The sequence below is a fragment of the Neodiprion lecontei genome, chromosome 7, assembly GCF_021901455.1.
Source record: "Neodiprion lecontei isolate iyNeoLeco1 chromosome 7, iyNeoLeco1.1, whole genome shotgun sequence".
Taxonomy (NCBI): Eukaryota; Metazoa; Arthropoda; class Insecta; order Hymenoptera; family Diprionidae; genus Neodiprion; species Neodiprion lecontei.
In genome coordinates this window covers 21,033,935-21,060,335 of record NC_060266.1, presented here as the reverse complement: position 1 = coordinate 21,060,335, position 26,401 = coordinate 21,033,935, and the positions used below count along the sequence as shown (strand labels likewise).

General features: G+C 36.5%; 1 protein-coding gene across 7 annotated transcripts in view; it reads left to right on the top strand.

The window, feature by feature from the left end:
* Nucleotides 1-26,401, top strand: part of LOC107225915 (glutamate receptor ionotropic, kainate 2) — a 251,204-nt gene that overhangs the window by 173,383 nt on the left and 51,420 nt on the right. For all 7 annotated transcript variants that reach the window (XM_046744598.1, XM_046744601.1, XM_046744596.1 and 4 more), the window contains exons 4-5: nucleotides 7,082-7,266; nucleotides 24,181-24,338. In XM_046744598.1, the coding sequence (XP_046600554.1) occupies nucleotides 7,082-7,266; nucleotides 24,181-24,338 (343 nt within the window). The remainder of the gene's footprint in view (nucleotides 1-7,081; nucleotides 7,267-24,180; nucleotides 24,339-26,401) is intronic.

The window sequence follows — 26,401 nt, the reverse complement described above, 5'->3', positions numbered from 1 at the left end:
AACGGAAAGAAAACAGCGAAATCGAAACAGGGGAAAAATGAACGTTCATTAGCTCAAATTAAGCGGCTCTCTAAATATATACAGGAAAATTAAACCCGGAGGTAGACAGTTTCTGCCAAAAAGCTGCCGCACGCCATCACGTCAAGGTTGAAAATTCATGGTGGAAAATAGCTACCCCTTTAGTAGGTTTATAAGTTAGGGTTAAAAGCCGGTGATTTATCGACGCGTTCCACTTACCACTCGGGTTAATTAGTTGCCGGAATTTAGCTCATGAGTGATTGATTTTCAGATGGTGAAAAAGTAACAAAATTCCGAGTTCGCTCGTTCACGTGAACAGGTATATCAATGAAAAAAAATTTTGAACCAATTTCAGCTTGTTATTTGTGCAAACGTTTCAGTCCGTGTTCGTGTGTTTGCAGAAGCAAATGGAATAATCTACTATTTTACCGCTAATTTGCAAGAATAATTGGCCCGTTAATCAGCAGCGTGGTTAAAATAATAATAATGATAATAATAATAACAACAACAACGTTAATAATAATAAATACCTGAACGAAAACAATATCCGTATTTTTCTTCCAATTCTCTCACATTTGTATCGTTGAATTGATCCGCTTATATTATTATTTGGATGAAAAACAAAAAAGCCGATCGATTCTCGACCAAATCCGATCCGAAAATTTTTGCAAGTTTGATTGGACGTCATTTTTATCACCCTAGGCGGCAGAATTTTTTTTCACACCCGATATCGCTGACGTTTATAAATGTTGTAAAATAAAACTGAAAGAGCAATGAAACATGGAGTTAAAAGACGAAGTGAAATTTGATTGTCTCGAAGCGACGCTTTTCACTTTTGAAAATCCGCACGATCGGCTTTTCGCTCGGTAAAAATGATCGCAAAAAATGCGAGAACCGCGTTCAAATTTCCCGTTATTAATGGAAGACGGTGACCGGCGGAAACGAGGCTTTCCAGCTGGTTCTTAGAGCTTGGATTGTTCTCCTTAACGCCTCGCGCTAATGAAGGTCGGAGACTAATAATACCTCGTAACGAAAAGGTGGACCACCTGGAAACCCGATGGCTGCGAGTTTTCGTTACGCTCAAGTTGCGTCATTTCCAAAACTGGACTTCACGGGATTGGGAAAAGACTGTCCATCGACTAATTGTTGGTTTTTCAAAATTGTGTACAAGCCGCTGATTTATGGTTACAATAAATTCGTGGCAAAGTCGGATAGCCGTGGCCGTTTGCATCCCTTGATGTTATCACCATCGTTTTTTTTTGTCAACAACGCATCGAACAAAGGCTCGCGTATTGCGGCAAGAGACCGACAACGTCTGCATCCTCGTTACAAGCCCAAGCTTTCGCGCTAATGGTATTCAATTCCAGGCAGGTGGACGTGTATAAACTTGGTTTGTTGTACCAAGGATGTCTCTCCCTGTGATCTACTATCCACCCCAACGCAACGGATGGAAGGCAGGCAGGCAGGCAAGCAGCTCCGAGTTCATAGCCCCAGTCATCAATTCTCCGGACGATTATATCACGCGCATTCGTCTTCTCTGAATATATAAACGAGTATAAACATATACGTACACATATACATGCATTACATTGCGATGTGGATGATGAAATTATGCAGCCGTTGGAATTAGAATTTTTTAACCTTTCGAGAATACGCGCTATTTTTTATGTCATTGAGAACACTCTGGGTCAAAATTATCCTGTCACATTTTATACGTCTCACCGTTTCGACACATTTATTATACATCAGATTGTGACTGCGTAGCTTAAGAGTACAAATTATATGCGTGATAAGTACGTGAGAAATAAGAAGAAGAAAAAAGAAAAAATTATCCGGAACGAGAGGAATTATTGAAAAAATACCGTTTGAGAAGAAAAAGGATTCAGATCGAGTCGTAATTCTATGTTTTACCAACCGAGCAGAATCACGCTTCTTCTTACTGTATATTTGACAAACAAACGAACGGAAATTGTTCAAGTTTCTACGGTGCATCGCTCTTTTGTGTAATAGCGAGATTTCGGAAATTTACTCGTATCCCGTGAATCGTGGGAAAAAAAAAAAAAAAAAAACAAATAAAATGGTGGTTTTTTTTTTTTGACACGTGTCATTGTTTCCACATTTCCCGCATTTCACAGGCCAAAAAAGTGCATAGACGGGACACTTTGCGTAATTCCTGGATGAATGAGGAGTAAAGTGAGCCAACGTAAGAATGTTTTTATGAAATATCGAGGTCGCCAGACGAGAACTAGGAATGACAATGAATTCGTAAAAAAAAAAAAAGTTGCTCACGCTAGTCAGCCGAGCGATTTGATTAGCCTTGCCGAAAAATATTTCACTGAAAAATGAGCTACCAACTTCACAAAAAAAAAAAAAAAAAAAAAAAAAAAAAACAAAAAACACCCTCCGCTGTCGATAAATTGAATTTCAAGGAATCTTTTGTCGCTGTTTTGTTTGCAACTGTTATTAACAAATTTCTAAGTCTTTTCACAATCGCTGTAAAATTAATTCGAAAAAAAGTGGCGTTCATACATTCGCCGTGAGATGTGTAGAAATCTACAATATACGTTTGTTTGTTTGTTTTTTATTTTTCATTCGCGGCAGGCAGCCTTACATCCCGAATAAGTATTCTTCCCGAAGAAAATTTCGGGGTTCGCGGTTTGATTGAGGGTGGCATGAATAATCCTGGTGAAGAGGAGAAAAGAAGCCGAGTTGAGGTCAGGGGAATTTTCTGTATACATCGCATGCCTGCACATGCCTCAATTTGTTGAAACGACAAAGAACTCCCGGGCTCGCCTTACATCCTTGGAATTTCACATCCTGAGGGATGCGACATTTCCCCAGGCTTATTCTTACCCCGATATATTTACATCCTGTGCATACGTATCGGCATCTATATTATCCTACTGTATACACGAGTTCTTACGAGTATATTTATCGAACGGAACGGGCTATCAGGATTGCTTTGAGAACTTTGTCGAACAAGGGAAACAGGAGAATTGAAAATTTCTCTCAAGAGAAACGGAGACCGCGGATACTGTTTTTTTATACTCGTTTGTTAAATATTTTTTGTCGAGAATTTGAAAAAAAAAGCTTTTCATCCTTTCGACTCATCATTCCTTCCTTGCTCATTCGATACGTTATACATAAAACATAAAATAAAAGTGACACCAAGAGTTTCATCGAAATCGGTTGAATATTTGTCGGTTGCGAAACTAAAACATGTGTGCTCCTGGAATGATTTTGAATGACATTTCATTTTTAACGCAAGAATTTGTTGCTCCATTTCACCACATTATTATTACAGTTTATTGTTCAAATTTCGTGGGATACACAATGTTCAAGAGTAAAAAACTGTTGAAGCGATGTTCGTTTGGTATTACGATGCTTGAATGCAATTTCTGAAGGCACGATTTTCGTTTCTTCAAAAACATTTCTGTAACTTGGAATTTTTCAAATTTAAAGTTCTGATTCGTAATCAGTGACCCAATATTTCACTAAATTTGAACAACAAATCGTAATAACAATGTAGTAAAGCGGAGCAACAAATGTTTAGGTAAAAAATGGCACAAGTCATTAACAAAATATTTAACCTATTTCGGTGAAACTTTGTGAATCACTTTCATTTTGTATCTTTTATAACATGTTGAATAAGCAGCTTAAAATTCGATGGCTCGATTTTTTTTTTTGGCAACTTACTGTACATATTAATATATAAACAATAAAATTTTAATCTACCCTGAATTAAAAAAAAAAAAATTCATAACTTGAATCAATGCTCTTTTCTTCGCATTTCATGCTTTTCACATCGAGATTCGTTTCGCGAAAATCATGGAAATATATTCGGTAAAAAACTTTTCTGTTTTTTTTTTTTTTTTTTTTTTTATTGCACATCACGTCGACCAAATTATCCTCGACAGTAATAATACTACAAAACTTGAGAAGAAAAAGGAAAGAAAAAAGAAAACGAAACGCGATCGTCACTCTCTGCATTTTCTGCGCGTAGAGTTCATACCAAACGGTCAATATTGAAAAGCTTCTTTCTAACGCTAAGAGGACAACGGAAAAGCAGAAAAGCTTCAAAGTGAAAACATTCGTACGGTAAATTAAACTGCCGTCGATTCAATAAAGGAGAATACTCATCAGGATTTATCCGTGCGGACGTTCCCGGTTTATATCCCGCGGCTGTTTTTCCTCTCTCTTTCATTTCGTTTTTCTTTTTTTCTTTTCTTTTTTTTTTACATCTTTTCTATTTCCTCGACATCGTTTCGCCGCGTAAAAATCAGTCAACGATAATTTCTCGCGACTCCGTTATTCGTCATCAATTTTCATCCGGTCGTCGTTATTTTGTCAATCGGTTTTGTTTTTTTGTTCCATCGCGTTTCATCCGAAATATGATTCTCATTCGATGTTATCAGAAATAAAAAAAGTAAAAAAAAAACTGCTTCTCCATCATTCTGTGTTCCGAGTGTTGTTATTTTCTCGCGAATGGGCGAACGACGTTTTTTTATCCTTGCGATTTTTGAATCATAATCGATATCGAGAGTCGAATTTTCCAGCCGGTCTTGTCCATAAAATTACAGTAATTTCTCTTTCGAGATAATCACGTAGACGTGATTCGTTGGTTAGAAATTAGCCGTAATTACATATCCTAATTAAACACACATGCGCATATAATATCCGAGCAACGTATTCCGAGAAGAACCGTTCGTCACGTGGGAACATGTATGATATAGATATATGTACATGCATACATAATCTTGGTGTAATCAGGGAAAATTGACGCAGCAGAAACGGAATGAAATTAGCTCCAGTCCTCCCCTTGGGGTTTGGTTAGCTACGGGGGTAACTTAAATAGCAAGTTTGCTTCCACTTAGTTGCTGGAACTTGAGCGGCATCCAGTTTCACTCGACAGGTATACGTATATAAAATCTATATATCTATATATACATATATATATATATATATACATATATAGCGTAGTTGAGCCTTGATGAAAAGTGATCAAAAAGTTGGAGTTGGTTCAACTATTAGGTTCCGTATATATCCGCGCATATGCTGATCCTGTTTGCTGTACAGGGTGGTATTTTTTAATCGACCCAGGTGAATGTCTTGAAAACTAGATGAGAAACGAAAAACAATGCTGAAACTTTAAGGATTGATCCACCCGTCTCAGAAAAAATGGCTGAATATTCAAATTTTTGAAAATTTTGAAATATTAGATAATTTTCTTCTCGCGTTTTTGAATTTGTCTTCAAGCCCGCTGTCAGCCAGTCATGGTAAAAAAAAAACGTCTTTCTTATGTAAAATCTCGAAGTACTAAAAAAATCACTCAAGTGGCAAAATTCACAAATCAATCCACATCAGCGTTATTTTTTCCCTCAAAACCCTCCACGTTTTGTATTAAAAGAATGTCCCGTATCTTTTCTAGTTTCTAACAGACAACCCTGTATATTCGTGCATAACGATTATTCAAATATGACTCGGAAAAGCGTCGATGAAAAAAGACAAACGCGTAATCAAATCTCCGTCTGCTATTTTCTCGACGAAAGCTTCGAGCGTAATTACTTACCTTTAAATCTTGAGAATTTATTTTATCAAACCGTAACTTACGTATGCTCATTGAATAATTGCAAAGATATATAAATATGTATATATATATCTTTTCGTTTCCTTTCATTCTATTGAAAATTAATATATCTAAGAAAGGAGCGCATCATGATCGAATAATTTTGATTGGAGAAAACAAAGGCTTGTGAAATTTCGGAAAAGCTTGTTTCATGATTAATGGACCGGGGTTTCGTAAGAATATCGACAAGAATCAAGGGTGAGACGACAATGAACATCAAACACTGGTGTGCTGGACGCGCTTTGAGATAAGGGTTGAAATTGGCACTCCATTGTGCATGTAGACGGAATATCGCACAGGCCATTATTATCGCTATTTCGTATGTATCTTGGTGAGCATCGGGTGTAGAATGTATGGTTTAACGTACGAACCACGTGCCGCGAATGCAGGTCACCGACACGCGTATCGCGAATGCGAATTTCGCAGGTCTGTAATAACCCCCCCTCCCCTCACCACAGAATCGTAAATTCAAACTGCATTGTAGGTGTGCAACTGCCGTTTGGGATGACGATAAATCAAATTTCACATAAATCCGTGCGACAATTTTGTGTCAGATTCGATTGCGAATCACAGTTTTATCAAACGTTAGTTTACCAGTGTGAAACTGGTAAGGAGCTGTTTAAAAAGTTTTTTTTTTTTTTTTTTTGACGATTTCAGACCATCCCCTTCGCCATTAACCGGAAATAAAAATTTCTCCCAGGGTGATATTCAAAATGCAAAGTTTAAATAATAGAGAGGATTTTGTCGCTGGGTATTGAAAAGAGATAGACGGCCCTTTATTTCTTTGTATGAGAAATTCTTGTGCCAAAACACAATTTCTGTACGCAAAAACTGAACGTAACATTATTTCGTATTCGTTGAATGGCTCCTAAAAAGTAAATAAATTTTTAGTAATTCGTTACTCGATAAATAATTATTCTGTTCCATCGGGGCTTTCTTTTATTATCAAATAGAATAAATCTACCCGTGTTTACGTATTTTTTTTTTTTTTTTTTTTTCACTCAATATTTGAAAACATTATTCTTGAATAGTTTATCCTCTTTGTCACGATTACATTTTGTTCTCGATTTTCATGCTCGCTTGTCAGTGAAATAATAATGTCGTAGAATTTGAACACAGAAAGGAAAGAAAGAAACTGAAAGAGATTAGTTTTTTTTTTTTGGTACCAGCAAGGAGAATAAGCTAACCAAGAATACTGTCTAACAACTTGTCAACAACAATGGTTGAAAAAAATGTGTAAGCGCAGCTGGGTCTACATACTTTTGGATAATAAAAAAAAAAAAAAGAAAAAAGAAAGAAAGGAAAATCCTGAATCGAATCGAACAATCATTCGCTGAGATATAAATTTCCGACATTCGCGAGCTTTCGTAAGATATATCCTCTTGATTAACGAATCGTTCGACACTGGGAAACACGTAATTTGTCCTTTTGTTCCAGTCTGTCATCTCCTGAAGAACGGAGTCGCCGCGATATTCGGACCCCAAAGTCCCCACACGGCGTCCCACGTTCAGAGCATATGCGACACTATGGAAATTCCGCATCTCGAAACCCGATGGGATTATCGGTTGCGACGAGAAAGTTGCCTCGTTAATCTTTACCCCCATCCAACCACCCTCTCAAAGGTACGTATGTATGCGCATATATATATATATACGACACAAGGTTCGTGCCTTTGTCAACGCGCCATTAATTGCTGGATGAAATCATTCGAAAAGGGATTTGAATAACTGGCGCCAAAATTGTAAAATCAACTTCTTCGGTGACCGCGGAATCAAGATCGATGCATTAATCGATCAGGAATTGCGTCAGATATTTTTCGTACGAATCCTGACTCGTGTTTTTATTGACTGTTTGAAAAAAAAAAAGTAATCTGTTACTGGGGACCTCGATCATTGATATACGCAGTAAAAAGTAAACAATGAAACGTTAGGTATGGTTTTAACTGATCTTGCACTCAATTCTATGGAGCGATAAAACGTCGTTCGTTATAACTGAATTAAAGTTGAAAAATTCAAAGCGGCGAGTATGCAGTAGTTAATAAGAATCAGTTGAAACGATTTCGTTTATGATTGCAAAATTATTTGATACTGTATAACGTATGACAATAATAATAATAATAATAATAATAATAATAGTAATAATAATATAATAAGATAATGAACATCGAGCTTTTGACTTTGAAACAGATTATAATTGGCAAACAAGCATTAATCAATAAAGACCGGTTGGAAAAATTTCATTCATAATTAGAAAATTGTTTGATACCGTGTAACGTACAAATAATGACTATCGAGCTTTTGACTTTGAAACAGAATAAAATTGATGCTAAGTTTACGTGCTGCCTCATTCACGCAATCCAAAAGAAAAATAAAAAAAAAAAAAACAACAGCATCAACAAAAGAGCTTTGTTTATCACTCGTATCACCGTTCTACTGTAACGAGTAAGAAAAAGTTGATAACAAAGCCCCTGATTCTTTGAGAGTAGGAACAAAATATGAAAATACCCTGGGGCCTGATTCCGATTTTTTTTTTTTTATCAATTTTAACTGGTCGTTAAATTAATATCAGGAAGCTCAGCTTAAAGAAGAGCAAAGAAATTGAAATATCGTCCCATCGCCGAAACCGTACAACCAACAAAGATACACTTTCATCATCATTCTTGGTTTCGAAAAAAACATCCCCCCCCCCATCTGAGGTACACAAGCGTGGAAGGAATGAGGAGGTTCGGTGATTAAAGCGGTTCGACCTTACGTGGGTATGGAGAGGTTAGTTTTAATCGTTGTTACAAAGTTTCGGCGAAACGGAGCCTTTGTGGTGGTTGCAGATATTAGAGTGAAGAAACTAGGGGCCGGGCACTCGACGGGAACAAGCCGCGAGCGGGGTGGATGAAGAGCGGTTGGCCTTTTTGCAAGCTCGTCGGCTGACGGATCTCATATACCTCGCTCGAGGACTTTCAATTAAATCTTAAACCCAAAAGGGCAACCCTCGGAACCTTTGCCGCGGGGCGAGGGGGGGATTAAGGCGAGAGTAGAAGGAGAAGTGACGCGAGCTTGCAAGCTTGCGAATATGAAAGCCATCGAGATATCGAGTCTGAAAATGCGAATCCCCACAAGCTTGCGAATACAAAAAGTATCGAGCTTGCGAGCTTGCGGGCGCGAAAACTCGCGAGCTTGCGAGCTTGCAAACGTGGAATTTTTCTCCGCGCGAGTCTCTGAAACTTTCGAGACAATGGTGCGTCTCTTTCTCAATCACACCGCAGTTTATAAGCCGAGCTTTGCCTCCTACCGGCAACGCCAAAGGACCAGATATCCGAGGCACACGTGTGGTGAGCTTTTCCCACGGGAGCCTGCCACCCCAACCATGACACGGGATTCCGGTTCGCTGATCAATCTCTTCCTGGCCAGACAGATCAAAGAAACGGAATTGCACCCCACCTCCCCAGGCCACAGTTGATCCAAGGACGAAAGAACCGAAGTCACCGCTTCAAAGTTCGTCGATCTTTGCTTCTTTGGTTTAGGATCCCCTTTTCGAACAAATCATTGCAGCCGCAGAGTCGCCGCGTGTAATTTTCTGCCTCCTAGAATGACGGGGATTCCTGAGCTTTTCTTCGGGGCAATTTTTAATCGCACGTTTCACAATTAGACGCCGGTTCTGGTTCGATAAATTATTGTTGTTTTTTTTTTTTTTTTTTTTCTCGTCACTAACGGTGAAACGTTGTGAAGTTACATGTTCAAGAATCTTTATCGAGATGAAAAAAAAAAAAAAAAAAGAAAAGAGTTTCAATAAATTTGTAGAGAATATTCTTCTCAATGAAACAACCTATCGTAGAGTCAAAAAACCACCGAATTTACTAGATATTCAAACATTTCGAAGCAATTCGAAACGAAACATCGATACGCAAGCTTGATCAGTTTATAATTTGATCGTTTTCTTTTACTTTTATCAATCACTTTTGTAAATTAATTACATTTAAATTACAAATGACGATAATAATTTGTAATCGGTTCGAAACAACGTGTCCATTACTTTTTTAATTTGTAATTGATTCCCTTTTTTTTTCTCTTCTCAATTACAAAACAAAATCGTAATTTGTAGTTCGTTTCCTTTCAGTTACAAAATGCAATTGTAATTTGCAATTCGTAATTAATTATTTTCCAAATTTTCCCAGCACTGATCCCGCTTATCAACTGGCACGACGAATCCTTGACGTACGACGTATCTCGTGATAAATTAATAAAAGGTATCGATTTTCGGAGAACCAACCAAACTCCTCGACAATTCCAAGTGGATAACGGAACCCAGCAGAGTTCCATTAGATCGTGTGGTATTCGAATGGAGAGGAAGAAGATTTAGAAGAAATGGGGTAAACTAGCCAAAGAAGAAGTACATAGAGCCGAATCGGCCGCAGTGTTTCCGTTGGAATTCAATTTGTATCGCTTTCCGGGGTAAAACCAACGCTCGCTATCGCTCGTAGCTCCTCCTCTCCTTCAAGGGATGTACACCACCCCCCAACCCCCCGATCCTGCAGGAGTTCTCTCTCATTTGTACATCTCGAACGTACAACGACGAACACCCAAGCTCACCTTGTCTACTTGCTTCCGACTCTGAGTGATCAGTCCCATTTAACAAGCCCCTAACTAACCCCTCATTTTTCTACGCCAGTCTTTCACTGTTTTTTTTTTTTTTATTTCATTTTATTTATTTTTTCAATAAGAAGAAAATTCGTGATTGTGAATTTCGTTCCGTTTATTATTCGCGGTATTTTCTCAGATTTCATGCGAGCAGGAAGAAAATATCACTACTCAGACATTTGTAAAGCGGAATCTTGTTATAATCCTACGGCTGCTGATCTGAAGAATTAAATTAATTTCTCGATAATTGGCATACGTTAATTTCTGACTATACGCATACACATATGTGCGTACATCAATTTTTCTTATTTCCAGCATATAACAACTGTAGAACAATTACCGCATGACAATCGTAATGAGTTTTTCAAATAATTGTATTAACGTGTGAAATCTTGGTAATTAACGCGTCTTAAATTCATCGTACAGAAGTAAAAATTTATGTGAAAACAGTATCGGAAAACGGAATAAAAGTGTAAGAAAATGGAATAAAATAACCATGTATTCGTATAATATATATATGTATATATATATATAATATTTATACATATACGTCTATGTATCGAAAAGTATCTGGCAAGCTCTTTCTAAATCTCAAAGTGGTTTGGAGAATAGCTATTTGGGAAAAAACTGGGGTAGTGATAGATATACAGACATATAAATATATATATATATATATATATATATATATATATATATATATATATATATATATATATATATATATATATATATGGGGCATTCCATGATATCTCGATCAGGATTTTACGTCGATGCTTCACATTGGCTTTGTAATTTTTGGTATGAAATTACATGACGAAAAAGGCAATCGTAATTTTTTGTTCAGTATTTTTCGATCCAGAGTATCTGAAGTATAATTTAAAAACTTAAAAGAGAAACCCACTTTCCAAAATTTGAAAATATTCAGAACAATCTTATAAAATATAGCAAAACTTTCGACACCTATCAGAAGATATACGAATGATGATAAAAGTTCATTATAACATATCTCTGAATACATATTTTTCGGCCCATATTATAATTAGCTTTCGTCTTCATTCTTGTGTCAAAATTGCTATCCGATAATAGTAATTTTTTATTTTCTTGTTTTTATTTTTGTTACTCATACTTTGAAGTGATGAAATCTCCAATCTCCAATAGGTGTCACAAATTTTGTTACACCGAACCAGATTTTTCTAAATTTTTTCAAATTTTATGTAAGCAGGTTTTTTTTCAAGTTTTTGAATCATACTCCAGATACGCTGGGTCGAAAGGTTCTTTAAAAAAAATTGCAATTGCGTTTTTCGTCGCGTACCTTTATACGAAAAAAAAAAAAAAACTTATAAAGCCAAACCGAGACATCGACGTAAAATCTTGATCGAGATCTCATGGAATGCCCCATATATTATATACCTATACACTCGCTTGAAAATTCAAACGCCGTGGAATGGGGGGAGGGGGGGAAAAAAGGTTGCAACGAGGTATTCGATTTCGATGGAAAGGCGACGGTCTCTCTCCCAGCTATCGAAAACGAGCCGAGTGGCGCCGGTTCGACGTGCAACGGCTTTGACTACTTCTCTGCGGTGGTCTCCCGAATCACCGACCTTTACTACTCGTCGCCAGACTCGAAAGAGAAGAAGAAGAAGAAGAAAAAGAAGCGCCGGTATCGCGTATCCGAGATTAAAAATCCCGGCACCGTTTTGCGTTAGCGAATTTAAAAATAATAAATTTATTTACTCTCCTCTTCACCCATCACATTTTCTATTTCACTTCCCTCCTGCTCTTTATATTCCACATTCATGTGTACAATTCACCCTTGGAAACATCTCCGATTTCATGATACATTTGACGAAGAAACTTTTAAAACTATTTGACGTACAAGCGTGAGTAAAACAATTGGTGAAGCTGAAAAATCTCGCTAGTCTGTGGCGCATAGAAGTTTTATCGAAAAGGAAACTCGTTCCAGTTTTTATTCCAAAGAGATAGTAAAACAGTAAGCCAATGGCAACCTATTGATGAACATTTCTGTACCTACATGCGAAATACGGATAAGGCGTTGCGAGTTGATGAATTGGGACAAGAAACGTCGCTAATTACACACCTCGCGCGATAATACCTCGTGTGGTTAATCACTCACCTCGTTAGGCCGTTTGTTCCTTATCCCGTTTGGATATTTTCCGGCAGCGTGAAACTCAGCCGGTAATTTTCGAGTATTTTCTCTTGCATTCGTCGGTGATTAGAACCGATTGTGACGCAAGTGGGAAATCGACTTCGTAAAGACAGGTCGTAATCGGCCGCGAATGGACGGTGAATTCAACGATTGAGGGGTGAAGAAAAGGATTCTCGTTTTTTTTTTTCCACACCCTCTTCTTTTATCGCTCGTCGGTCGATAAAATCGTCTGTAAAAATTTTAGAAAATTCAAGTTGAACCGTCAAAAAGAACAAAAAAAAAAAAAAAAAAAAACCAGAGTACCTTTCAAACTGAGAACAATCGTGGAAAAAAATCACGCGCCAAATCTAAAAGGTCAAGGGTAAAACCGAGGTCGAATTGACGCGGAATGCCCCGTATATACAATTTTTATTCATTATTACATTCGGCCTGAAATTTTCACCCCGGAACGACAAAAAACGTTCCACGTCTTTCACATCACCGAAAACACCGCGTACCGCAATTTCCGGTTTACTTCGTCCGATCTGACTGTGTATAAATGTAAACCGGAAACAGCGATGACTCGCCACTTCCGGCTCATAAAAACTCTGTCCAGACATAATTAAACGCGGGGAAATTATGCGGAACTTTCGGTTGGCGATTCGAAGCGGTTTACGCTCGTTTGGAACCGGAAGTTGTCGTTTGTACGAGGAAAATGAAAAACGATATTTTTTTTTTTGTTTTTCTTTTGCATTCTGAATTGAAATAAATAAAGAATATAAATAGCGAATGAACGGTTTTTCTTTATTTCCGGATTTTCGTCGCGCTTTTAAGTCGCTGCAGTTTATTTTTCTGACTTCGTTTGTCGTTTCTTCTTACTTGACTTTCTTTTTTTTTACTCTCATTTCCTCACTCGGCAGGATACGCGTCCCGAAAAAAAGGAGGTGTAAAAATACACTGGAAAACTCTTCGCAGCTGGATATTCGATTCAAAATGCATGTAAGATCCGTGAGTGCAGAATAAGCGATTCACGGATGTGTGTGTTTTTCAGGTTTTATAAATATATGTATGAAAGAAGAGGGGCATAAATAGGTAATGAGGGTGAAAGACACGAGAAGAAATACGAGGACCAGGAAAATAAAAGATGTGGAGGTAACGGGATAAGGAACTGAAGGTTACTACGGTTTCCTTAGTTCCAAGGCCTCGGATTCATTCCGAGATTTAAATCCTCATTCATCTCAATGTTCCGTAACACGTTTTACGGAAAGTAATAGAAACTTAAGTGTCCTGTAACAAAGCGGTGAGTTGTGTGCGTCTCGTTGTAAGTGATTAATCGTCTCAGCTTATCTTCCCAAGGGGAAAAAAGTAGCAGAGAAATTACTTGAAAAACGTAAAAGAACAAGTTTAATAATTATTTTGTAATCCTGTCTTGTCGAGAATTTTCTCTGGATTAAAAACCGACAAATTGAACGAGTGAATTTTCAAAATTTCAACTGGGTAACAAAATTTTTGGATAATAATATTTTGTAACCAGTTTTGTAAGTTGAAAGAGATATCATTGTAAATAATTTGTTCGAAATTTGTTTGAGAATTTGGATTTATTTTTTAATTTTTCTTGCCTTGATCGAGATTTTAAATTGACTGATTTTAGTTTAATTATAATCTCGAATGTTTTTGTTTCGATAACTCACTTATGTACCGAATCAAAACGAACGATTTATTCGCGTCAGAATTGTACGACGGTCAATTCTCCAATCTCATCGTATTTGACTTTTAAATTTTGACTAGCACCAAACAATGTATTATGTTTTATTCATAAAAATTATATCCTTCGTTTTGTGACTTCGTTATATCTTTTCCAATTTCCATGTACTTCGGGTTTGGAATTTAGATAAATGAAAATATAACGTCAAGTACATAATAATCAGAAAAAATTACAAGATCAACGTTCTTAAATTTTGATTGCAAATAGTGTAGCGGATCGGACTCAAAAATTAATTTTGGAGTTTTTTCACCTGATTGGTAAAAATTTAAACCATCTACTCAACGCTTAACGTATCTTTCCACTTTTCACAGTAAAACTGAATAAACGCAACGCAGAAAAGTGAGGAAAAAAACTTTTTTACTTTCCAATCAACGTTTCGGTAATCCGACCTTTTTCACCGAAGAATAAAAGTTATGTATAAAGTGTTTTCCAACTTAAAAACGTACATACAACTCACCAGCAATTTCCAACTCTCTTATGTTTTAACGAAGCGTTCTCTTGTACCTAATTTCCCCGACTCGTTGTCACCTGCAAGTGAAGAAGTTTAGAAACTAAAGGAGTGAAGTGGTAGTCGAGTGTCTGCAGAATCATACCCAGGGGGCAAAACGTGGTTCGCGGGTGAAGAAGAGAAAGAAAAGAATCTAGCTGTTAAGAGGAAGAAGAAAGGACGGATGATAAGCGAAGCCGTTGCTCAAAGAGCCGGGAAAGGAAATGAAACCGAGGACGAAGAAGAGGAAAAAGAAAAGAGAAACTCACTTCTCCTGTAAAAGCCACTTGGCTGAACTAAACAATTTGTCAAGTGAGAAATATGAGAAGAACCGAGTTCTCGTATTACAGAAATCTTGACTCGTTGAGATAATTAAAAATATTGTAATCGCAAAAGATATTTTACAGTGCCGAATGTTTGTTAATTAATTTTTCACTCGTACAGTGCATAGAAAAAGAATCAATGTTTATTGAATTTCACGCAGTCCAATGAATATCTTTAACTTTGAGTTAACTTTTCATTTCAATTCCGATACGAATGAATAATAAATAAAAGTTATACAATGTTTAGGAGTATAAAAATATTACTCTTGTAAAAGATTCACAGGACTGAAATACGATGTGAACTTGACTTGACATTTTTTTTAACTTCACGTTGACTCTTCGAGCGGTACTTCGGAAGCCGAAAAAAAAGTCTGAGGGGAGGTCCGAAGTGGCGATACTTTGCAGGAAAAAAGAGGAAAGTAACGTACGTGGAGACAAGATCGAAAAATAGAAGAAAAAAAAAAAAAAAAAAAGAAAGAAAAAAGTTGCCACTTATCGCGTTTTTTATCTTCTCTTTGACGGCCGTCAGAAGAGCTTGTTTAAAAAATCATGACTGCCTGTATATTCGGATTTAACACAAGAAAGGTGAGACACAGCAGCGTTTTAAAGCCGGTCCTACATAATTCCGACTGTTTGTTTTCCCCGTTTTTGTTTCTTTGCATCTTGTTCTGTACGTTCTCTCTTCTCTACATTTGCCAAATTATACTCGGCATCGGAAGCAGAAAAACAAAAAAATGGTACCGTGGAATGATTTTTTTTTTCTTGATAATTTAGCGTGAAAAACTGAACAAAGATATTTATGTATGTACAAGATATATATGGGAGATTCTACGTCAAATCGAACGACAAAAAGAGATTGTTTTCCCTGACCACTTTTGATGTTCTCGCCCTTTTACTCACTTCATTTCGTATTGAAAGCATCAAATTTGAATTTTCTCAGATTTTTCTGACGAAGCATTTTTTTTTTGCACAGCTAGTGGAAAAATCAGGTTTTAACAATTTCTCATTTTTTCAAGTTAACATAGCTTGAATTTCAGATGACATGTGAAAAAAGTTTCGCATCTTTGTATGAAATTTGTAAAAGTAATTATGTACGATTCTTCGTGCCCCGTTAAATCGCAGTTTTGAACAAAAGTCTTCGAAAATCTTCTGTTATAAAATAGTGCTCTAATCGAACTGGCTAAAAGTTTTCCACAGCATGCCTTTATCAATACCAAAGATTGTCTATAAGTTTCTTAGTGGGAGGAAAAGTAGTTGAAAAGTTACAACTAACAGTTGACGTGGAACTGTGAAATTTCTCGTCCATACGTACTGTAATGTGGCGGTATGAATCGTAAAAGTTACACACATCGTTGAATTCTTACCTTGGATGAATATGCTCAAAAAATATTGTCCGGCGGTACGGAATTCACGTATCATGTCAGGAACCGTGATAAATAACAGACCGAAGTATACTCCTCGAGAAAAAGTTGACGACCGAAGTTACAAACAACACGGGTAACAATTGAGGATCGCGCTCGAGTGCGCAGCAGCGCCACGCGCAGGATAAGCAAACATCTTGCCGCGGCGCGAAGTTTGAATCGAATTCTCGCCACAGTGTGAATATTTGCTGATATATCTTCTGAACCAGTCCACCGCCCACTGTGAAGTTTTCAGAGAACCTTTCGCGTTGAAAAAGACACGCTGTGTATAAATTGTAGCCCATTCGATCACGGCACTTTTCAGTTACGAATAATTTGCGCGCATTTTTTATCAAAACCACATCGAAACGGGGTGTGAAAAATCCAAAAAAATACTCTCGAGAAGTTAAGAACTAAAGGTTAAATTTTTGTAAAAGAACTTTTCTCATATTTCCTCCTCGTTTTAAGCTACCAAGAAGCGAAAGATCAAAGCGTTGTTGAAATGAATTTATTAAAAGAGTTGTCGTGAAGATATTGTGTGTCGAAAAAATCTGACAAAAATTCAAGGTTCATCCTTTGAATATGTACTTTGACTGTGTGAAAGGGAAATCAGATTAAAACGGGTCAGGGAAATCGACCGTTCCATTTGACCTGAAATACCCCGTATTTATATATATATGTATATACCTGCAGTAATATATTACTATGTAAATATCAGTGAGGGTTTCGGAATATGTAATTGAGAAAGAACAGCAAAGAGGAGGAAAGGAAATGAATAATCAACAAATGAATAAGTAAAAACGAACTGGAACATAGAATATTCATCATTAAATGATCAAAGCAAGCTTTGTATTCACCCCTCAGATTTTATCCGCGCGTTTATTCAACGAGGAAATAAAATATGAAAAATTTCATGTGCAAGTTGACACATGGCTGATGGCACGTGAATGTTACACAAAAAGCTTTCCATGTGAAAATGATAAAATTAAAATAATATGGCAGCTAGTGTAATTGTACAGATTGGATAAAAAATAAATATTGATCAAGGATCTCTCCGATCTTGTGGGTGGGAAAAGATATTTTGAAAAAGCCAGAAATAGAAAGAAAATATTTCGGTTTCTGATATAGAATTTCAAAATATATATGAATCAAATTTATTGTTCGAACTTTACAATTTTGAAATCTTAATGCATAGCCTGTATAATGTATGGAATAAAAATTGTTGTAATATTTTTTTTAGAATACTTTAGTTTGGAATTAAATTGTATCGAAGGACTTTTTTATCAATTAGGTAGTAATAAAAAAGAACGATGCCAATGAAATTAGTGAGTTTACGTATAACACGTGTATATAAAAATTTGACAATAATGAGGAAGATTTTAATGAATACGCACAATTGTTGCTAGGAAAAATTGTAGTAAATAAATGGAGTTAGGCTGGCCATGAGAAAAAAATAATATACACTGAGAGAAATTTTTATTTCCGGTTACCGCTCAGTACTTGAATATTTTCATTTTTTACCACGATCGAAAAATATAGTTCCAGGTAGAGAATGAAAATTAGTTTTCTAGCCGTTACCGGAAACTCTAGTATCCGTTAATATTCTTTCTCATTACGATCACTATTGCTATATTTTCTTGCAACTGTTGCGAAAATTTAACGCTCGTGCAAGAATAAATTGACGTTAAAGCCTTGATTAACTAAAAAAGTAGAGTAAATCTCACGAACTGATTTTGCGTTGCAATCACCAAAAAAGGATCGACGATAGCGCAAAATGTTTACGCGTACCTCGTTTTTCCTAATTCCAACAATATTCGAACAGTTTTTTCAACGATACCTGTTTTGCTGAATTTATTTAGTTACTGTAACAAATGAAATTTTTCTCAGTGTACCTATTAATATCCAATTTGAATTTCGAACTAAAAATTCAGATTCGTGATCAATGATGCTGCGAGAGTGCAAATATTTGTACATTCTTTTTTTCTTCCATATCGGATTCACTATTTTGAATTTGGCAAAACTGACCTAAAATTCACGATCAAACATCCAATAAATCGACAAGTATGAATTTTCATCAAAATCCAAATGTTTTTATTTTTATTATTTATCAGCTTATTGAACAGGCCAAATTTAAATTTTCACAAATCTGACTTTAGATTCACGATAATCGACCCAAAAAAATCTCAGGGTGTCAATTTCGATTTGCTTCTATTCATCCATTGTCAATTATAACGAAACGTCGAGATGTAGTGAAAGCTCAACTTTTCATTCCCGTCGTGATTACAGGAACTTCCCTTTTTCTTTTTTTTTTTCCTCTGAAAATAACGAAACGGAAAGTGAAAAAAGAAGCCAGGAAATAAATCCTAAAAATGTGCGGTTGTTAGACGATGTGTGAGATGAAGAAAAAATGAGCCCGAAGGAAAGGGGGGGAAAAAGGAAAATGCAGCGAGGTGAAAATAAAGCAGTTTCGCCTCCTGTTCCCATGCATGCTGTATGGGGTGAGGGGGGATGAATCTGGCACGGGGTTCGATGGTGTAAAAGGAGTGAGGGACTCCGCACACGTGTTCGGAATGGCGAAAATTCAACAATAATAAATCCAAGATTCCGGGAATATATGCATGACACCGTGCATGTTACAGGCAAATGTGTGCATAATGTATATACAGTACACCTGTAAACGCGAATACAGTGCCGACTATACGGCGGTGGGCTTTGAACAAGATAGAGGTAAAATATGCATTCGTACGGTTGGCGGGGGTTGAAATATTTCCGCGTAATTTACAACCAGCGTAAAAACGCTGACGCGGTCTGGTCGCCGTACGAATACATAATGCAATGCGGTTACACGCGTTAGAGTGAAGAGGAATTTTGCGAGAAAGTGGAAATTTGCGCGTTTCAAAATGATGTTTGAACAATCGATACCGAGGGATGATATATTTGATGATTGTATTTTTGTTTGCTTCTGCGATTAATTTGATTTAATTATCGTTTCGATGGAGCGGAGTTTAAGTTACGAATTTCAAGAGTTCGAAAAACGCCCGATTTCGAAATTATTTGATCGCGAAATTTTGTAAATATTTATTTTTGCTGTTATATATTAACGGGATGTAGAGACAGATATATGCAAGGGGGAGGTTAAAAATTTGAGTCGGTAATCATAATAAAATGGACAGGCATAGAAAAAGACAAAAAAACAAAGAACGATGATAAATACGAGAGTTACATCTGACATTGAATTGAACAAATAAAATATAAATAACGATAGAAATCTTTCAATCATTCATTTCATTAAATTTCACTTTTCTAACTCTCTGATCGTATTAAAATTCGTAGACGTTAGATCATCTATTTCGTTACATTTAAAATTACACACTGATACATTAATTCGCACAATCATACACAAAGTAAAATACGTCTTTTTAGTTTATTAGTTCCTTTGTATCAATTGCTTTTTATATTTTAATTTAGCTGTCAATTTCTAATCATTTGAGATTGTATTTCTATTCGCCTGTGTAATATATTGAATTTTTAGTTTAATTTTTTACAGTTAAACCGTAATGAACGATCATATAATCGAATTTGTATGCAAATTAGCAAATAATCTTTGAACACGAAAAAAAAATCAAAAATAAGAATTATAGAATTTGATAAATTCTAACAAGTGGAAAAGTTCTTTGCTTCACGTCATTCTCACCTCGTTACTTGTATATATTTACTCTTAATATCCTCACTTATTATTATATATTTTGCCTGGCAATACAAGAAACTTTGTTCTTATTTATTTCTTTTTTTTTTTATTTTGAAACAATTTTCCTCTACTTGCTACTAATTCAATTCAATTTATCTCCTTCCGTTTTAATATTTCTTCAACCGAACTGTGACAGTTTATACAATAGATTTTTTCAAATATTATAATTATCGATAAATTTTCAATGTATTCATTATTTCTTTTGTTAATTATCAGATGATCGGTTACTTTCTGTTTCAATTATTCGATGTTTTTTATGTCTCATCTCACCACAGTTTATCAATTTTTCAGTCCACGCAACACCCGAAAATGAATATATTTGTCAGATCCTACCAAAAAATTTTCAAAATGAACGAATCATAAAATAAAACGAACAATGATGCTTGTAGGATAAAGAGAAAAAAAAAAAACATCGCACATCAAAAGGACATGAAAAAGAATCGAGTTCAATTCGAGCGAAGTTCGATTTCAGGGTGAAAACCAATTGATCGGAAAATTTGACTGCCATACAATTTTCAAATCATGGAAAATTGAAATCGACTAGATTCCAGTGAATTTCCTCCAACTATGCCTATAATCCTGTGTAATTAATTCACCAAGAGATACTCCAAGCGCCCGACTTGCCGGCTAATTAATAATCGTGTTAATTAAATTGACGGAATATAATCGCCGACAGGTGTATCATGATTTGGTAAACAATAGTGTAGGCGGGGGGGGGGGTGAGGGGGGTGAAGCGAGGGTAGTTTCGACATTCCGTAGAGGAATAAATCTCCTCGATTAAAGCAGTATCCAGATAGACAAGAGTCGAGGGTTGAATTATGCGGTTTTCAAAACTCCATGTTTGCTCTAAGATCGTTATAAATATTCACTCATCATCGTCTTGGCAAAAGCCGAGTGAAAATGAAGGGCGGAGAATCATACGCGAATAAACGAATCATGAATCGTGATTTTTTTCAACCCCGGAGATAAGATTCCACGGTCAGAATCCAGCGAAACAGCAATTTGTTACCTTTGAACGAAGGAGGGTAGAAGAGAGACGGCAAAAGGGTGGAATAAGAATGAAAAAAGAGACCCGCCGTTGGGCGGAGAGGGTGAAAAAACAGCCGTGACGATAACTCCGAGCACCCTGATATGTCGATCCCTGACAGGTATCGATTGAATATAGTAACCGATCGACACGTGTGAGGACGAACCGGGTGATAGATTTTCTATTTTCGGAGGGTTGGTTGGTTTTGGGGGGAGGGAAAAACTTACGCCTTGAGAGGAAAAACATTGTGAGGCGAATTAATGAGGGAGGATAATTCTTAGCGCAACGGCGTGCCTTTGACACTCCGAGAGATTTCCTCCCCCTGTAGTTGGGGGTGAAAATGAGGTGCGGGTAAGAAATCGGAAAAAGGGAAAATCAGAATGGTCAGAATTCCGAACATAAATACATCGAAAACTCACAATCACGAAAGAATAAAGCGGTGAATCTTCATCTTCATCATTCAATAATAGAAATAGAATATAAAAGTATCGAAATTTGAAGTTTTAGAATTTAGAATACACAACTGGTGAAAATTCCGAAAGGCCGTTGGCAGAACGAGGCAAATGCGATTGCTCGCAAACACGAATAAATAAACTTCGGATGGATCGTAAAGTAGAATTTTCGTCTATTCGAATTCGTAGATGCGAAGGATCAAGAATCAAAACGGTTAGAACTCCGAGTAGTTGTCTCGTAGAAGGCTCGGAATATAGAATTGCGTTATATCAGAATCGTCGGAACGAAGAGTCGCAATATATGAGAAGAGTCAGGCACATCGTTGGCCACACTCTAAAGGCCCGACCCAACAGCTTTAACGACTCAAAGTTGTCCGTTTGCGTCGTGTTCTTTCTTCTTTGTCAAGTATCGAGTAAAGAATTTCTCTGATTTTGTATACAAAACGTTTTACAAGTTAAAATAGATCAGTTGGATAGACTCGGAATGGGAAATTCTGATGGGGAGTCATCCATACGGTTACTTTCGGAATACCGATCTTTCTGAATCGTACGATTCTGAACAAAGACCCTTCTACGTTCTGGATTTTTACTTTTATTTTTATAATATTTGGACATTTAAAATATGAAACTTTCTACAAATTCATTTTCTGGAATATTGACTCTATGCGTTATTAAATTCTACATCTCTGAATTCTTGGATTAACGTTTTCCGAAGTAAGTGGGTTCGGATAATAGAGCCCTCAAGTAAATACATTTTAGGTAAGCTGCAACTTTTTATCGGGCACCATTCGGGACTTAAAATTTCCGACAGTATGTGTTCTCTCATATTTGTTATTCGATATTATTAAATTCGGAATTCTGGCGATTCTGATATTCGGTTTTTCTGATTTCTTACCGTCACCCGTGATAATGGTATTTGGAAAATATCGCGCGATGATGATAATAATAATAATGAACTTCACGGGGACTTCTCACGATACGGTGTTGAAGAAGGGGACTCGAAGCAAGCTGTTTCTTCGCTAAAAGGTCGGAAAGCTCACCCGCCATTTATGAAATATGTATATAGTGACGCGCCCTTCTACGTGCGTGGTTTTCGACAAGGGATGAAACGGCCTGAGAGAGAGAGAGAGAGAGAGAGAGAGAGAGAGTTGGAGTGAAAAATTTCACGCCTCGGTTGCCGAATCTGGTTCTTCAATTTACTACTCGACGGTTATTCGCGTCGATTGGCCGGATTGACGCGGGGAATTCAATCGCGAAACGATTATGCACGATTATTTCACGTCGGCGGATATTTGTATTACATTGAATTTATCGAAGGAAAAATTTTCCAATAATTCACTGGTACGATCGGTTATGTGTGAGTTGGTCTTACTTCCAAATACGTAGATTGGTGTTTGTTGTTAATTTTTTAACGAGATAGTCGTACGTTGAGAAGCTTACTAATTATTGTTTTATAAAGCTAAAATTAAGATCTGTTTAAGAATTAAAAAAATTTAGAATACTGAAATTATAGACACAAGTCTAGAAACCGATGCTTCATTTGAAATCGTTAAAAACCTTGTAGATTCTCTCGATTTTCATCACTTCAGTTACAAGGGTAATAATTCTCTACCACGTATTTTATATCCATTTTTTTTTGTTTACATAGAGAACTTTGAAAACACATTTCCTTTCGGTTTTTCGCTAGTTCTGATAGTACACTAATGCCAATAGCGACCTAATGTAAATTATTATTGTTAGAAACAAACGACGAGCAAAAATCGTGAAATTTGAAGGAATAATTCATTTTCAAAAAACTTACCCACACGCATAAATGTTTCACATAAATTATAATTTTTTTTGATCGCCGATTTCCGATATTAAATAAGATTTCAAAAATTCAAAATGGCTGATCTAATACGACGGAAAAAAATTTTTAATTCGAACGAATCCCGAGTAAAAAACTCTGTGCAGATTTTTTCACGGTAAATAGTGAAATTCGTAGCACGTATATATGTACATATATATATATGGTATCTGCTTTTAATTCAGCTTGAGATTTTTTTCTCACTCTTTCTCTCTTTCTCGAGAAAATCGCATTATTTTGATTCACTGCTCGTAACCGAAATGGGCAATTTTTGGGCTTATTTCACAATTCACGGGCAGCAAGAATACAAAAAGAGCATTTATCGTCGGACGGTTTTCTCTCCCAAGAGATTTGGATGATGTCCGAAAAAGGTGCCTGACGGTGCTTGGTCGAGGACAATAAAACAAAAATGTGAAAAAAAAAACAAAAAGAAAAAAAGAAAGAAAAAATCAAAACGGAAAAGAAAAGTATCACACGTAACGAGAATAGAAGGCAAAGCTTATTCGCGTCGTTGGAAAAGCTCGCGCGGATCGGGAGCTTTACTCGCTCGTTATGCGAGTGATATATATATTACATACATATATTAATATATATATACCGAATCCTCAGCCGTATTCTGTTTGGCGTGCAAGCTCGGATTAGGCTGGGGTTTGCGAAAACAAGCGAAAGATCACAACGGCGGGTGAATTAGCTTGTGTTTTATTATTCCAGGCGTACGTCGATCTCGTAAAGGCGTGGGGATGGAAAAGCTTCACGATCATATACGAAAACAACGAGGGACTTGTCAGGTTACAGGAACTCCTCAAGGCCCACGGACCCAGCGAATTTCCGATCGCCGTTCGGCAGCTTGGCGAAGGCCTGGATTACAGGTAGATCATGAATTGTTATTTTTTGTTTTTTTTTTTTAATTCATTTCGTAGATTTCGAATTCATTTTTTTTTTTTTTTTTTTTTTACAGTTTCGAGTCCGTTTTCTCACCCTATTTGCCTATTAAATTCCATGCCTCGTAAACGGACAAAATTTTCGTCATCCTCATTTTCGATTCTGTTGAAAGTTGTCAAGGTCGTATTTTGATAGAGTTTCCACGACCTTTCATTTGATTTTTTTTTTTTTTGCATGTTTCTGATTTTGTTAAAAATTTTTATACCTATCGATATTTTTCCAAGCGTTGAAGGAGAACAAAATAAAAAAAAAAAACCAAAAGAAAAAAAAAATTGAAGGAAATGAAATAAAACGATCATTCAATCATGAAACCGATCTCCAATTGAAAGTGCGAAAAAAAAAACTGAAAGTTTTCATACATTTATCTTGAGAATTATAAGGAAGATGAAACAACGAAAGTTTGTATATTTGTAACTAAAAATAGGATGAATGGAAATGAAATTGAAATGATTTTGAGATTCTAGATACACATATCTAAAAAATTAAAAATGACAAGGATGCAAATTTGTTGGTTTATAATTCAATAATTTCCATTGTTCAATTTCCTCGATATGTTTTTTGATTTATACTCGCTATAAAATCCACACTGAGATAAATTTTATTCGTTACAGTGACTAAAAAAATTCCGTAAAACAAGCATCGTTAAAAAAACTGTTTGAATATTGTTGGAATTACGAAAAACGAAGTACGCGTAAACATTTTGCGCTATCGTCGATCCTTTTTTGGTAATTGCAACGCGACATCAGTTTCTGAGGTTTACTCAACTTTTTTAGTTAAACAAGGCTTTAACGTCAATTTATCGTTGCTCGAGCATTAAATTTTCGCAACAGTTAGAAGAAAATATGGCAACAGTGATCGCAATGAGAAAGAATAGTAACGTATAATAGACTTTCCGGTAACAGTTAGAAAACTAATTTTCATTATCTACCTAGAAGTATATTTTTCGATTGTGGTAAAAAATGAAAATAGATACCGTACCGAGCGGTAACCGGAAATAAAAATTTCTCTCGGTGTAATATTTACAATAAAAATGTAAATCAAAAACTGAAAATGAAAAGAAAAAGGCCTTGCCGCGATGCTCGATTCGAGATTTCTTTGTGGATAATTTTTTGATGACAATTGATCCTTCATTTTCGCGTTCGGCTCGAAGCCGAGGAACGAAATTGTTCTTTACGGACTGCGGAGATCGCGGTTTCTGATTGCTTCAAGGTTGGGGTTGGGTTGGGTTGGGTTCGTTGAAGTTTTCGTTAAAGATTTGAGTTGAACCCCCGCGTTTACAATGCCGGGTGAGATAAGAAGAAACCGACGGTGATATTACCGCGGTTCCCTTGCTGGTGGATATCGTACGAAGGTGTATACGTATACACGCGTTGGTGTGTGTACCCGTAACGTGTCTGGTGGAAAAGATACGCCGAGTTCCTCCTGAGGGAGCAGTGGATCCTTGAAGCGATCGTTTTGGGGGCGGGAGGAATAAAGAAGAATACGGAGAGTAAAAACAAGAATAAGAGTGAGGATACGAAACGTGGGAATCAAATAACGTCCCTAATGTGAGAAACCAAAAACGCCCCGCGGCTCTTTACACTGGGAGAAAATAAAACGAGCGACGGTACGAAGAGGATGTAAAGAAGAAAAAAAAGAAAAAAAAAAACCGCGAAGAGGCCACGAAATTGGAAAAGGGGTAAAATGGAGGCAAATTTACTTCGCGGCGATGCATATTTTGGGCCGATGTTCAAGTTCCGGATGAGCCGAATTCTGAATTTTTTTATGGCGAAACTTGAAGTGAATGGAAAAAAAAAAAAACAAACTTTGAAGAAACGGCAAAGTTTCGAACGTTCGGAAAACCGACGAAATGCCTTGCGATTCATTTTCGGATCCGAGGAACGGAACGTTTCTAAAATTCAAGATCGCGGAGTCAATATGATTAATTACAAGAATTACAAAAAAAAAAAAAAAAATGGCCAATATAAATTTTGCCAAGACTTGCCTTTTT